Here is a 15,171-nt window from a genome sequence, read left to right as displayed (position 1 = left end):
GGGGCACGAACCCGTGTCCCTGCATCGGCAGGCGGACTCCCAACCACTGCGCCACCAGGGAAGCCCGCATACAGTTTTATATTTGCCTCGTCATCAGTTGTTGACCTGTCTTTCAAAGAGGTAAAATTTCTGAAGCTATTGGCTGTATTCCCATACCAGGATTTTATTTTATATATTTTTTTAATTCTCCACTTTCAAATTCCCTAGTGTCCTCTCTTCCACAAATCCTTTTGCTTCTTTTTCTAATCTAGTCAGATCGTAGATGTGGCACAAAACATATAAAAATGTATTAAAATGTGGAAACTCTTTGACTCTTAAACCACCTCAAATATAATTTGCCTGGATGGTGTCAAAACTTAATATCCTTTTTGAGGTTTTTTTTTTTTTTTTTTGCCAAACTGTCATAGCTGACTTTTTATATCTAAAGCAAATTCTATCCACGCATTTAAGTATTCCGCTGGGAGATTTATGTCACTGACTTCAATTGCAAAGCACACATCCTTTTTGGAATCTCCCTCATGTATATGACCCATCACTGGGGCTGACACTACAGAAGACTCAAGTTCTCTGTAAAATTCCTTCTAAATAAATCTAGCATCCTTGTTAACTTCAAAATGGCTACTGCTCTGGAAATCACTCCTCCCAGATCAAATCCCAGAGAATGGTCTGGATTGTTCCATTGTACTGTAATGAAATTAGACTGAGGTGAATAAAGGTTAAAATATGCATTCCAGGCCATGTGGAACTGTTATTCATATTGTTGGCACCGTTGTTGAAACACAAATGTGTTGAAACACAAATGTGATCACGTATGGGGGATGCTCTGAGAATTGTTAAGGAGCAACACAAATGTGAGGTTGACATTTCCCCCCCAAACTGTCAAGAAGTGCTTCCTTCCTAAGGGCAGGCCTTGGTGAATACCAGGCACACAGTGATTTGAGATGAGGATCATGACAGCAATTCTTGGCCTTCTCGCCTCCCCGCTTCACCCTCTGACAATGCCAGAGTAGCTCAAAGACGCCTGGCCCGTTGCTGGAACCAAGCTGAGGACCCTGCTAGGCCGGATGTCACCTCTCTGAGCCTGTTTCCTCACGGGGACAGTGACACTTCACAGAGTTGTGATAAAGGTTAAATGAGATGTAGGCAAAGTGTATAAGCACTGGGGACATAGTAGGTGCTCACCATGGTTATATTGATTTTGTCCTCCTCATCCTCTGGGTCACTACTGACAGGCCGGGCAGGCCCCTCAGCCCCAGTCGCTACACAGCTTCAGCTCTTACTGAGGACTTCCAGCAGCCCTTAAAAGGGCGGGGAACAGTATCGTTGGGTTGCTGCGCGAGGAGACCTGTTCTTGTGCTTCTGGAATCCTTCAAGGGCAACGCCGACGGGCTCGGTCCCGTCACAGGCTCAAGGACCTTTTAAGGGGCATGGCTTCCGGGAAGAGCGCGGGGGTGGGTGGGGGACGGGGCGGGGAACCTCCAGACGGAGGCGGAGCCAGAGGTTCCGTGCTCGGGAGGCCGAGGTCATGTAAATGAGATATGAATATGCTAATATGCCCGGGTTCCCAGTGAACCGGAGGGCGCTTGCCTGGACAGGCAGAACCAGCCGGGAAAAAGGAAAGGAAATGAAGAGGACGCGGAGGCGCATGGGGCTGCTGGACGGAACCAAGCCCAGACAGCCCTCGCGCTGGGAGAAGATGTCTGTCTTCTCCCGCCCCCACTTGCGCCACCCATCGGTCCCTCCGGCTCCTCACCAAGGGTGATAAAAAGGTGGGGGTGAGAGGTTCTGTTGGCAGCATTGAGGGGCTCTGTCCGAACCTAGGATCCAAAAGATTCCTACCAGCAATTCCACCTTGTTTTACAGATGGGGAAACTGAGGCCCAAGAGGTCAAGGCTCTTCTCCAAGGTCTCAGTGCTAGCGGCAGAAGCGCTCAGTTTAGCAGGTTTTATTCGTCTGGTTTTGTTTTGCTTCCACTAGGATCGGGGGACGCCACTCCGTAGGTGAAAGAAGCAGCAGCCGCAAACGTGGCAGAACTTGGTACATTACCAAGCATGTCCTGGACTGCCCACCAGGCTGGAGGATTTAGAAAAGAAGACTTCCTGGGGAAAGATGAAAGGCGTTGGGGGTGGCAGCCAGTAGCTGTAGCAGGCAAGTACAAATGATCACACACTGGTCTGGAATACGTTGCTATGTAAAAAGTGTCGCAGCTTCCCTGAGAACCAGCTCAGAGGAAATGAAAGGGGAACAGAAAGTATTAGGGTTAGATTGAAGGCAGCACTTTCTCCCAGGGGGGATAATGGGGCCCTTTCTTCAATGACCAAGGAAGGCTGTGGACTCACCCTGTCCCTCCCACTTCTGAGGCCTTTGGGAATCCATCTCCCTCCAGTCCCACACGGGCCTGCTTGGAGGACAGGAGTGAATGATTGACTTTGAAAAGTCCCCATCACTCAGGTAGGAGATCCTTCGCCTGGATGGGTCTCCTGGGCTCTTTGCTGAGGGTGAGGACAGCAGATGCGCTGGCTCCAGGGCCCTGGGTGGGGAGAAGCAGCAGTCATGGCATCTCTTGCAACACACTCCCTGCCAAATGGATTCAAATTGGCTTGGATATGAACATATGATTAAAGGAGAGACGCGATTCATTTATCAGGAGAGATTAAAGAGCGGCATCTGCGCAGCCTAGCTGGGGGACAATTAAGGAGCAAATCGCTAAGTGTCTGTGCCACCAGGCATGGGGGTGGGGCATGGGGGAAGGACAACTGGGATCATCTGCCAAGAGGACACAGGACAAAAGGAGGTAGTTCAGGAGTCACCATGTGCTGCTGTCGTCTCTGGGCACAGACTGGGCACCATGGGGAGCCTCACAGGCGCCCCCCCCCCCCAATGCCTCTTATCCAGGATTCAGAGCAATCCTGAGGGTCTGAGATTAGAGAGGAAAATCTAGTGAGGCGGCTTTGAGCCTGGCACAGGGACAGATTTGCTGCCTGTTTTGTGGGAATCACTTACATTTTAGGCATCAGAGCGACCAGGAGTGCACAGGCGAGGGCAGGAGCTTACAGAGCTCTGAAGGCATGCCCCAAACGAAGATGGGATCTGATGGCCTTGCAGGTCCCTGGACTTCCCTGAGGAGTTTGTGCAGAGGGAATTGCCTTCCTCCCAGCCTGGAGCCCAGAATGCTGGCCGAAGGCCTTCGCTGAAGCTTGGAGAAGTGTTGGTCATGTGAGGTGATGCCCAGCTTCCCCAGACAGCCTGTGGAGTTCCCTGCCACCACCTCCATTTCCCAGCCTCGGGGCCTTTGCTCAAGTTCTTCTTTCTTCCCGGCACACCTATCCCAGCAATATCTACCTGTGGAAGTGCTATCCTTTCTTCAAGCCCCAGCTCAAAATACCAGCTCCTGTTAGAAGCCTTCCCAGTCCCTCCCCACCCTTTCTCAGTGAGAGTGTCTCCCTCATAACTTGTCCAAAGCAACTTCTTTGTCCTTTTATGTCTCATGTAATTATTTCCAAAGGGATCTGCCCTAGCCCTAACACATGAGCCCCTGGAGGACAAACACTATGATGTACTCCCTTCTACTCACCCAAAGCTTGCACATATTAGGAGGTTAGACACACATATTTTCTGGGTTTAACGCCTCCACTAGAATATCCGCTTCTTGAAGGAAGGGACCTCACCCATCCCCAGCACTTAGAACAGTGCCTAGACCATAGCGGCAGTTATGAAATATTTGACTGTTGAGTGAATGAGCAGATGAATAATACATATTTTCTGACTTGAACAAAGCCCTCCACCGCAGGGCAGGCTATTAGAGGTTGATGCTGGGACTTTCTGTCAATAATTAACCAAAGGCCTGAGTCAGTGTGGGTGAGCAGAGTTGGGACCTTGTCTGTAGGTAGCAGGGACTTTTGTCACACTAGTTCCTGCGAGGAAAACCGTGCGCCGAGCTATCTGAAAGCAGGAGTAAAAGATGTGAGTGAAAGAACTGAACATGAGGAGCCAGCAGTTTAAAAAAAAAGTGACCTCACTTTTACTACCTTCTCTATTCCACCTTGGGGGCAGTTTCTTTTTTTTTTTTTTTTTTTTTTTGGCGGTACGCGGGCCTCTCACTGTTGTGGCCTCTCCCGTTGCGGAGCACAGGCTCCGGACGCGCAGGCCCAGCGGCCATGGCTCACGGGCCCAGCCGCTCCGCGGCATGTGGGAATCTTCCCGGACCGGGGCGCGAACCCGGTTCCCCTGCATCGGCAGGCGGACGCGCAACCACTGCGCCACCAGGGAAGCCCGGGGCAGTTTCTTTTGCTCAAGATGCAGCCACTTCACACTTCTCTCCCATTCATTTTGGGGATGACATTTCCCCCTCTTTCCCTTTCTCGCCCCTTTCTGGGTGGGTGACATCACCAGAGCGTCAGCATCAGGCCTGTCTGATACCCCTTCTTGCCTACCTGTCCAAACCAGCGGCGCCTGATCGACCAGCTGTAAATACTTCACGCACGCAGGGATTATAACTGGTCACATTACAGAAGGTAGAGGAGGAGGAGGGAGTCATTTGTTTCTTGCCCACTGCCTCTCAGCTGTCAGTGAGGGAACCACGTGTGGACTGGGGCACGAAGGCAGAGACCGAGCAGGGTGGAGAAGCCAGCACGCCCAGCCTATTCAAGTTGCCCTGTGGCCAATGGGGTTGGAGGCCAGAGAGAGTTCTGCCAAGTGTTGATCAGAAAGTCATCTTTGGGATGACTAAACTTAAAAAAAAAAAAAAAAAGAGAGAGAGAGAGAGAGAGAGAGAAGATAGGATCTCTGTAATTGGCAAGATATAACAATCAGAGGGACCTCAACATTCCCAAGTGGAGGCCAGGGTAGGCCAAGGCCTGGACGGCTCTGCCAACCTGAATTACGATCCACGGGCTCTTAAAATAAAAGGTGGGGTTTGTGTCTTCCTTGACCCATCCTCTCATCCACTGCCTCCGCCTGCTCCAGATGACCTGCCAAGCTCTCTGAGCAGCACTGGTCTGATGTGGGAGCAGGTCAGGGGTGAGGGTCATTCCCCCAGGTCCCCACAGAGTCCTCACTTTGCTCCCCTGTGACCACCCTGGACTTTACCTGAGCCTGAAGGAACAGGCAGGAAAATTGGCAGAGCCAGGAGAAAAAGGACGTTTATTTCCATACATCAGGTAAACAGGGGAAGAGAGCACAGCCCAGTGAGTACAAACCAATCGCAGGAGAGAAGGGGAGACAGCAGATGGGAGCGGCACCAGGCACTGCCCTTGGGCCCCCGTCGGGTGGTGTCGGGGGGATGATCTTTAGGGTGGGAGCCGGGAGTGTCAGTCTGCATGTTGGCATGTCTGGGATAAGTGCGTGTGGGCAGCGCGACTGGAAGAAGAAAAATGACTCAGGCTCGGGACACAGGGTGAGGACTCACATCTAATAAACATCAGTACCGACCAAAGCTTCCATCTTCAGTTTTTCTGATCCCAAGCCCTCAACCCAAGGCCTTCCCTCTCCAGCTGAGCTTGTGATCCAGGCAACTTGGACAGAAGGGGAGGGAGGCAGTGCTTGGATAAGCCCTGAATTGGCATTAGGTGGAATGGGTTTACTCTTCAGTGGGTCATTGCACTTAACACACTGATGAGACAAAGAAGGGTAGGGGCTGGAAGTTCTGGCTGGTACAGATGCACCCCCGTCTGTGTAGGCCTGCTCAGCTCGAATCCAGAAGCACCTGAGAGCCCCTCCCCACACGGACTCTTAAGAACCTGGGCCCAGCTCTGCTCACGGGTCTCTCCAGCTGCACAGAGAAAGGACTGCTCTCTGAAGAGTAAAGATGAAGCTGAGGTTCCCCTAGTCATCCCCGGTGCGGGGAGGCGGGCCGGCTGCCACCACAGCCCCCTCCCCCTCTCAGGGATGCAGCTGTGATGGAGAGGTTGGGTATTTAAATTAAAAAGTAATAAGACAGCAGGCACTGAGAAGAGAAAGCCCTCCCCCAAGTCATGGGGAAGGAATTGCTGTTCCCACCCCAAACTCCTCCCCATGGACCCAGCAACCCGAGAATGTCCCAGTAGGCAATCTGTCCACCGTCCCTGAGCAGGGGGAGGGGGGGCGGGGGTGGCTGATATGGAGGTCAACTTGCTGGCTCTATGCAGTGCCAAGCCACCTGCCATCCACGGTGGCCCAAGGCAGGAGCAGAAAGTTCTCTTTTCAGGACTGCTCTTCCCTCCACCTCTTCCACGTGGAAACGTCAGATACCCACGGCCTGGGAAGCCCCCTGACCGAAGAGGGTCGGGTGTTTCCCATGCAGATCAGCAGTCAGGTGGGGGAGACCCGTGCCCCGCCATTTCCCGGGAGAGGCGCCGTGGCAGCAGTAGGCCGTGGGTGGGAGGGGTGCACACCACTCCCCTAGGCTATGCGTTGGTCTCTGTCTGCTTGGCCTCTGTGTCGCTGTCACTCAGATAGTTGTGGGAGTATCGGGGCCTGGAGGTGCTGTCGACAGGGTCGTGCTCATCATCTGACCGGTCAGGGGCAAGGGACTTCCAGTAGCTGGTGGGGCTGCAGGGAGAGAGGAATGAGGTCACAGAGGAAGGATGCTCTTTACCTTCAGCACCAAAGCCTTTGGTCCTGAGGAGGCCCCCCCAAACCCTGTCACAGCATTCCCCCAAAGTCACAAATTGAGAAGTAGAAGACTTCCCTAGCTTCCCCAGAAGATACTCAGAGTAGTAAGAGAAAGGAGCATATCGATTTGACTCTGAAATCTTTTACAACTCCGAGGAAAGCAACACTGAAGAGCAGTGGGTCTCGAACTTGAATGTGCGTAAGAATTGGCTGCAAGATCCCCGGGTTCTTCCCCTGAGAAGTTTTGATTTGCTAGCTCTTGGGTGGAACCCAGCAATTCTGCATTTTCAACTCCCTCCCCAGAAGATTCTGATACAGGCAGTCCATGGACTGCATTGACTTGGAGACTGCAGGTCTGGTGATTACACGACTACAACCTGTCTTAGTAAAGTTCCTCCCAAAAAGATTCCTTCTAAGAAGGACGGGCTTTCCCCATTGAATACTCCCAGATCATAACCCTTCTTCCTAATCAGGTTTTGCTAAGGCCGGTGAGAGTTTCTGCCCTTGACCATGATATCATCTACTCACAAGGAACAGAGACTCAGGAGGTAGGAGCTGGTAAGACCTCTGTTTCAGGGTGGCATAGTCATCCCTTTCTTGGTACCATAATCCAAGCCCAAGGCTTTTATCAGGCCATCGGGAGCCTGGTGCTCTCCCCTGACCAAGATATGAAGAAGCATTACTCCCTGGATGGAGCAGACTCATGGCGCTGGACATGGATGGGATCTCATTTCCACCTCTAGTCACCTTCTCTTTTCTTTCTTTTCCAAAGCCTTAGAGCAGCCTTCCCCTGCCCCTCCCACCTCCACTGCCTCTGCCAGTCCAAGTGCACTGTAATTTCAGCAATTTTGGAGAAAATGCAGCCCAGGGTGGCTCCACCCCTACCAGTGCCCTGCACTCAATGGGCGCCTCCCTGCCCAGTGATCTCAGGGACACAGCCCTGCTTCCAGATCCTAGAGCGCTTCCGCTAGGATAAACAGGAATCCTGTGATCCCACTGTCTACAATTCTGATTTAAGAATCTGAGGAAGGCCCTTGTTTACTAGCGCTTTCAAAGTTCTTCTATCTCCAAACCAAAAGAGGAGGACACAGCGTTATGCAAGAAAGAACCACATGCTCAGCTTTTCCAACTGTGTTGAAGAAAGGATTTCATCAGAGAATTTCCTGTAATGTGAGACACTGTCTTAGGCACTCTGGATGTGCTATCTTATTCTTCACCATATGAAATGGCATGAGGAAGCTGGTTCAGCGACGAAGCACCTTGCCCAAGGTCACACAGCCAGTATGTAAATCTGAACCTGGGACCTTAGACCTCAAAGCCTTTTGATGACTCCACCTTGCTGCCAGACCGGTGACCTGAGGAGAAAACCAGATGAAACCTGCATTCTCCCCACTGGCCTGGGCGAGAGCCCAGGGGGTGTGTAAAGACAGGTCTCTCTTTCTCTCTCCCTGGGGAGCTGGAAGAGCCTGATAGAAGAGCCTGTTCAATTATGCAAAACGGTTTAGGAATGGGGCAGTCTGGTTAATAGTTATCGTATTTCCCATGAACGAATTACCATTTTTAAAGGAATCAGAATAGCACAAAACACATTTAATACAAACTAGTCTGAACATAGATGAGTTTTACTTTGATGGGCCAAAGGCACTTAAGGACTCTGGGATGTCTCAGGGACGGAATTATAAAGCTCAACGATGACTGTGCAACATAGAAAAAACTGGGGTTATTTTAGCTTTTGGATTGTTTGAATTGTGAATTAGCGGGAGCCTGATTTTATTTTCATTTTTTAGACAGAACTTCTGGGCACCCAATGCTAAGGTCCGCTGTTGGGCAAAGGAAGGAATGGCTTTGTGGAAAGACAGTGGGGTTATTTTGTGGGCAGAGGGGGGTGAGGTAGATGCCAGGGCTGGGACCCAGATGCAAATGGGGTGCTCCTTTCCATCCTCACACCCCTCCTCAGAGTGGAGCTGCAGACCCCACTTCCATATTCCTGTGCCTGCCAGGCAGACACCTGGATAAACGACAGCTGGGTTTCAACACTGTTCCATCCAGATGCTGGGTGCAGTGGCAGAGGCAGCCGGGAGGGCTAAATGCCAGGCCTTCTCCCCTGCTCTGTGCAGCCGCAAGACACCCCTGCTCCCACCCTGGGTGCCCTTTAGCCAGTTTCCTTTACGGCTTCTACAGCCACAGCTGTCGGAGAGTCAACAGCAGGCAGCTGGCCCCCTTCCCTGGGGCAAGAGTCAGGGCGGCAATTTGAACATTTTAACTACATTGTTTCAAAACCTTTCCTCCTCACAAGCCAGTGTCTCCTCCTCAACGCTGTCACAAACGATTTGGTGCATAAGCTAATTCCCACTGGGAGAGCAGCCCCCTCCCCTTGCCTTTGCTATGGATGCTTCCGTGTTCTGCATTCTTGCAGGTCCCCATCACCAGGTGGGAAGCTAAACTGCCCCCACTCTTGGCAGTTTATTCACCCAAAGCCAGTTCATGCTGAGTCCAACTAGGTCCTCCCTCCCCTGGACCTTCTCTGCCAGCTCTGTACTGGTTGGCCAGCTTCCGGCTTGGTGCCCACTCTGGCCGCAGTAAATCCAATCCTTGTTGGAGGTGGCCGTGTGTAGGGTTTCAGGACTACTCCTGTTTTCCTGGTGGACAAGAACTGTGCTGGTGGCTGAGGGAAGAAACAGGCTTTCTGTGTTTTTGTTCTTGCTGGGTCAAGGGTGATGATGGGCTGAGTCACTGGGGTCTGAAATCCACCAGTTGCTGGTCGGTGTGGGATGGCCTGCCTAGGCCCACGTCTCCCTCTTCAGGTATTGGTACCGTGCTCAGAAGGGCCTGGCCCTCTCTGCTTTCCAAACCTCCTCCCATGGCCCACCAGCTGACTTCCCGTGCTAGGGGAGCAGGGCACTCAGCAGGGCTGTGGAAGGAAGGGCTGAGATGGTCGACACAATATTATGACCCCTGCCTTTTCTCACTGTGGTGCTGACAACAGCGCCCTAGTGCAACTGAGATGCTTCCTACTCTTCCCAGAGCATCCTGCAACCATCTGCCACATGGGGGGAGTGACAGAGCAGGGGTAAGCCCAAGGGCTTGGTTTCGGAGCAGCTCAGGGCCCACAGAATCTGAGTTGGCCATGAGCCTGGTCCGGGTTCAAGTTCCACCTCTCCCATACCATCCCCCCTATCCCATCCCATCACCATCTCCAAACAGCTGCAGGTAACATTCACCTCCATGGGCTCCATTCCTTAAAACAAAACTGGTCCCTTTCGGCACAACCCAGCCCAAGTCAGTGTGCTTGGGCAGCTGCTCCACTGCACAAGAGGCCCACTAGCACACGACAGGTGCGTGTGTTAGTTCATGCATCTAGGAAACATTGCCCGTGCCCCAGGGGGCTGCGCTCTGGGGTCATACCTCCTGGGAAGCAGCAAGCTTGCCCTGGGAGGGTACCATGCCAAAAACAGCTTCACATAACCAGGGTGATCCAAATGTCACCGCCCACCAGGGAAACTGGCAACAATAGTATTCCAGTGAGTCAGTCTTCGCCTTTCTTCCGAGTGGGGGGTGTGGGCAAAAAGGGCCTAACAGCTAGATCTCCCTCCCACAGGGAGAAGGCTGGGGGAGGCAGGAGAGCCAGGAGGGGGCTGTCACTCAGCAGCTGCTAATTTCTATTCATTAAAACTCTACAAGATGAGCTAAGATGAGGTGACGCTCATGTGTGGGCTTCGGGTAGGAGGGGTGGGGAGAGAGTCAGGCACCTCCAGGTCTACTGCAGGATGCGGTGATGTGGGCGCTGCAGCCCTGTAAGCCTTGCACTCTTAGGCTTGAGACGCATGCCAGAGAGGAGGGTGACACTGCAGGCGGGGGAGAGCTGAGCAAAAGGCCCCTTAATAGCTGATGGCCAGTGATGTACCAACCCACACCCGGGGGTCAGCTAGAGCCCTTTCCTGGGCCCAGCGTGTCAGGGTCATGGACAGAAGTTCCATATGGGTGCTGCCAGACACATACAGGAAACATTTTGCCCATGTGCTCTGCCTTGGGTCGTATGGAGGAGTAGGGCAAGTAAGGGCAAGCTGAACAGACTCCATTCAGATCCTGGCAACATCACTTACCAGCTATGTAACCTTGGCAAATAACTTAACCTCCCTGAACCTCAGCTTCTTGTTCTATAAAATGGGGCTAATCAGACATTTGTTATGGGGTTAGTGTGAGGATTAAGTGAATAAAATATGGCAAGTATCTGGCGGTGGGGGGGGTGGGGTGGTCCCTGGCCCAGGGTTAGGACTTGATAAGTGGGAGCTGTGACAGACATCACCAGCGAGTTCAGCTGATTGGGCTCAGGGCTCAGAATGACTAATCAGCTCAGCTGGCCCCCACTCTCTGAGGTAGCCAGGAGGCTCTCCGAGGCCAGGCCTGCCCGTGAGGAATGCAGGAAGGGCCTGGGTGGTGGCGGGTGGGACGGGAGCACGTTAGTTCACACCAAGCGGCACACACCATGCTCTGCACTCCACGCCAGGTGCCACCTACTGCACTAGTCGCTCTCGGGGCGGTACAGGTACCGCATCATCAGGCTGTCCACCTCTTTCTTGCGCTTCTTCTCCTCCTTCCGAGACTGTCGGCGCGCCTGCCCAGCCTCCTTGTCCTCCGCAGCTGGGCCCTTCTTCACGCTCGAGCGGCTGTGTCCTGAGACAGTGGAGCCACTGGATGTCGACGAGGAGGACTCAGACTCCGTCTCTGTTCTCTTCCTTCTCGATCTGGACTTCTTCTTGCTTTTTCGAGAGCTCCCCTTCTTCCGCCGCCTGGGCTCCGAGGAGTCTTCGGAGCTGGAGCTGGAGCCGCTCCTTCTCTTGCTCCGGCTCTTCCGGCTGCTGCGGGACCGAGAGACATCCGCAGCAGAGGCTGAGCGGCGGATACTGGTGGCTCGCTCCGGGGGGTCCAGTTGGGCGCTCCGGGTACTTTGGATGCTCTTCCGGTCATCCTCCTCAGAGTCAGGCTCCAGGCTGCTCCGGTGCAACGGGACGGGCTTGTAGCTCAAGACCTCATGGATGGCAGCCTCCAGGTCTGGGTCTAGGTAGGAGTGACGGCTGGTGGGGCGGACACTGGAGCCGAGAGACTCATCCGTGGCGGAGGCGGAGATGCGGGGCTGGGGTGGCACCGACAGACTGCGGGCCAGAGACGGGTAGCTATACTGTGAGTGGGCCTCACTCAAGGCCACACTGGCTCCATCGTCCCAATCATCCAGGCAGCTCCGGCCCAGGGACAGGTGGGAATCGGGGCTCTCCCGGCTGAGGGCTGAGGCCCGGCCCAAGGGAGGGCTGAGGGTCCTTGACAGGCTCTCGAGCCTAGAGGTGCTGCGGCGGGAACTGGGGGAGCCCGACAGCGAGAAGCTCACGGAGGAGCAGACCCCATCCTCGCCGGAGCCACGCTGTGTGGCCGAGGAGGCCCGGCTGACGGCCGCAGAGACGGCCGAGGCCCGGTCAAAGTCTGAGCCCCACGGCTTCTCCAGCCCCCGGCTAGAGCAGCCCCCGACCCCGGAGAAGACGGAGCCACATTCCTCAGGCTCCTCGGACTTCCTGCCCAGGCCCAGCTCCTCCCTGGGGCCCCCGCGGGCCTTCCGGGGGGGCCTCTCGGGGGAGGCTGGCCGCTCGCTCAGGGTGGTGAAGAGCGAATCCTCATCCCCGGTGCCCCCGATGGAGTCCTTCAGGGTGAGCCGCTTCCGATAGCTCAGGGAGCTCAGCACGGAGGCCGGCCTCTCCTCCACCCCCTTGCCCTCCTTCCCCAGGGTGTTGAGGGCCGCTCTGCTGTGCCGGGGGTGAGGCCGGGGAGGAGAGAACCGGGAGTGGATTAGCAGCAGCAGAGAGAGAATGAGAGAGAGAAACAAGCATTAAACGTAGAGAATAAAGACACCGGGGGAGGGAGAAAGGAGGAGAACTTGGCAGCAGCCCTGGCAAAGTGGCCGTGAGAGCGTCGGAGGAAATGAAGCAAAATAATTTGCGTCAGTGAAAATAGCTTCATGGAGAATGTCATGTAAATTAGACTATTGTTCTATTTCATCACTTTTTCCCCTCAAAAACATTTAGTTCAATTTATTTCATTGTCAACTACCTGGAGCCTGGTGCCATGCCGTGGTGAATGGCAGTGGGGCGGGGAAGGTGGCATTATCTGCAATAACAAAACGTTGTTTGGCCGAGTAAATTAAACCAATTAGAGGGGGCCGCTGGGTGCTTGCGGTGAGGGGCTGGACTTGGGAAGGGGCCTCAGGGGAGCTGGAGAAGGAGAGGGATTACTTTTTCTACCCAGCTCACCCAGCGCTCTCTGGGAGGAGGTGGAACGGCGTGCCCTGGGGGATCAGGGTGGCTCTGAAATGGGAGAGGGGAGTCAGCAGGGAAGTGGCCACAGGAGGGGTGGGAGCAGAGGACCCCGGCTGACCCGTAGGTGAGGGATGGGAATTGGAGACCTGGATTTCAGGGGTCGCTGCCTGTGTGATCAGAAGACTGTGACTGGGCTGGAAAATAGGGGAGCAAGTTCCCCCAGTGGATGGGTGTTAGCAGAAAGCATGGTGGAGGGCGAGTGAATAGACTAGAAGAAGAGGAGAATGGGCAGAGAGAGACAGAAATGTGTCTGTAGCTGTGACAGGGCAGTCAGGGGAATTGGGGCCTTTTCTGCTGCTATTCCTACTAAGACCTCAGAGGTCCACAGCCGGCCTGGACTGGCCTTGTCCAGGGTGTGGGATCCAGAGTCCCCCTGTGCCCCATTTCAGTCTTGATTCCAAGGGCCCAAACCATCAGGTAGTTCGTTCAACATCTGTTGAATGAATAAGTGGGGATGAAGTTAAACCTACACCAAACCAAAGCCCTGAAGCCCGGTAGGAAAACATTACCTCAGAAAATTAAGGGTGCCGCAGGCCCTGACTAAGAAGAAGCCAGGCCTCCTGTGCTCATCCCATGTGCCAGGGGCGGGCCTGGGCCCCTCACGCACATACCAGGCAAGAGAGAGACACAGGTGGCGTGAGGCCCACCCTCTTTGGGATCAAGGCGCTGCTCATCCATCCCTGAGGCACGAGGTGGCCTTTCCTCCCACCTAAGGCCACATGCTCACCTAGAACTCTTCAAGCTGCCATCATCGGAAGCCGCCTTGGAAGGCCCCTTGTTTTTGGACAACCATGACTTGACCCCGTCGACCCGGTCCTCCAGCTCTGAGTCCACATCTGAGTCCCCCTCGCTGTGGGATGAGAAGCAGAAAGGTAGGCAAGGCTGGGAAGAGGTGATCACCTGGTGGCCCAGGAGGCAGCACCAAAGTGGCAAAGCAGGTTTGTCTTGGGTGGGGGTGGGATGCAGGGCAGCATGCGCATCAGTGAGTCAGAGAGAACAAGAGAAGTTAGACGGAGGAGCGCACCATTCACAACGACCCTGCCCCGCTCAGCAGGCCACACCGTGTGACAGCCACCGAGAAGACCCTGAGGAGCGCGGAGGCACCTCCTCCCCACTTTCTGTGACAGGCTGCCGTTCAGCCAGCCAATCCAGTGAGAACGACAGGGAGACCGTCCGTTCATCAATTACAGCTAAATGGCTTTTGGTTAAAAAGAGGAGTCCTGGGCCCTTCAGCTCCTCCCTGAGGCCTATTCTGCTGTTCTTGTCTGCCTGTTCCCAAAAATGTGGCTACAGCTGCTGCCACTTTCCATGCCTTCACTGCAAGAGCTGGGCTGCTGGCGATGGAACAGAGAAGAGAAGGGCTTCATTATGACTTCAAGTGAGCTTGAACCTGGAGTCTCCCGAGCTGATGCAGTGCCAACTTGGGCACTATAGGCCGTATCGCAGACCCATCCTGCGACTCCCCTTGGCCCTTTAAGAAACAGAAAGGACAAGGAGGGGACTGCAGCATTTCCCGAGGGGTTCGTAACAGCTTCAAGATTCAAGCTGCACCTGGAGATCCAGTGGGGCCCAGAAATCCCAGGCAAGGGCTCTGTCTCTTCCAGTCTCCTCTTCCACCCTCAGGAAGCCTCCAGCTCTTGCTCCCCCAGGGCTTTTTTCTGGTCAAGTTGGCCTGAGCCCTCTCGACTTGCAAAAAAGCCCAAAGGAGTCAAATTCTGATGCTGGAATCACGGTGACCTCCTCACACAGCAGCAGGGGCTTGGAGATACCTTCTGAGTGAGACTGCTTCTAGAATTCTGCAAAATGTCTGCTCACCACGTTCCCTGCTATGGATATGCTAGGATTTCTCCTTGATATAAATTTCCTTTCATCTGTGTCAACAGGAGCAGCCCCGTTCCTGAATTGTGTTCTGGAATAAATAGCCACACAGGTGTGCACGCGTGCGCGCACGTGCGTGTACACACACACACACACACACACACACACACACACACACACACACACACACACAGAAGAAGCCACCAGACTCTGTTCTGGGGATGAGACAGCATGATTCGTGGGGAGGGGAATAAAGAAGCATATTTTTTTTTTTTTTTTTTTTTTTTTTTTTTTTTGTGGTATGCGGGCCTCCCTCTGCCGTGGCCTCTCCCGTTGCGGAGCACAGGCTCCGGACGCGCAGGCCCAGGGGCCACGGCTCACGGGCCCAGCCGCTCCGCGG

At 54.1% G+C, this 15,171-nt stretch overlaps 1 protein-coding gene across 5 annotated transcripts in view; it reads right to left on the bottom strand.

Annotated features, from left to right (window-relative positions):
- Positions 1–5,115: 5,115 nt before the first annotated feature.
- LOC102976086 (unconventional myosin-XVIIIa) overlaps positions 5,116–15,171 on the bottom strand; it is a 26,921-nt gene continuing 16,865 nt past the window's right edge. For 2 of the 5 annotated variants that reach the window (XM_055082772.1, XM_055082771.1), the window contains 2 exons: positions 13,681–13,803; positions 12,390–13,386 (listed from right to left, as the gene is read on the bottom strand). In XM_055082772.1, coding sequence (XP_054938747.1) covers positions 13,380–13,386; positions 13,681–13,803 — 130 coding nt within the window. In that variant the 3' untranslated portion in view covers positions 12,390–13,379. The other 3 variants (XM_055082766.1, XM_055082770.1, XM_055082769.1) reach the window with 3 other exon arrangements.

This window comes from Physeter macrocephalus, unplaced genomic scaffold, assembly GCF_002837175.3.
Source record: "Physeter macrocephalus isolate SW-GA unplaced genomic scaffold, ASM283717v5 random_352, whole genome shotgun sequence".
Taxonomy (NCBI): Eukaryota; Metazoa; Chordata; class Mammalia; order Artiodactyla; family Physeteridae; genus Physeter; species Physeter macrocephalus.
The sequence above is the reverse complement of the archived record's forward strand: the minus strand, read 5'-3'. Positions and strand labels throughout refer to the sequence as shown.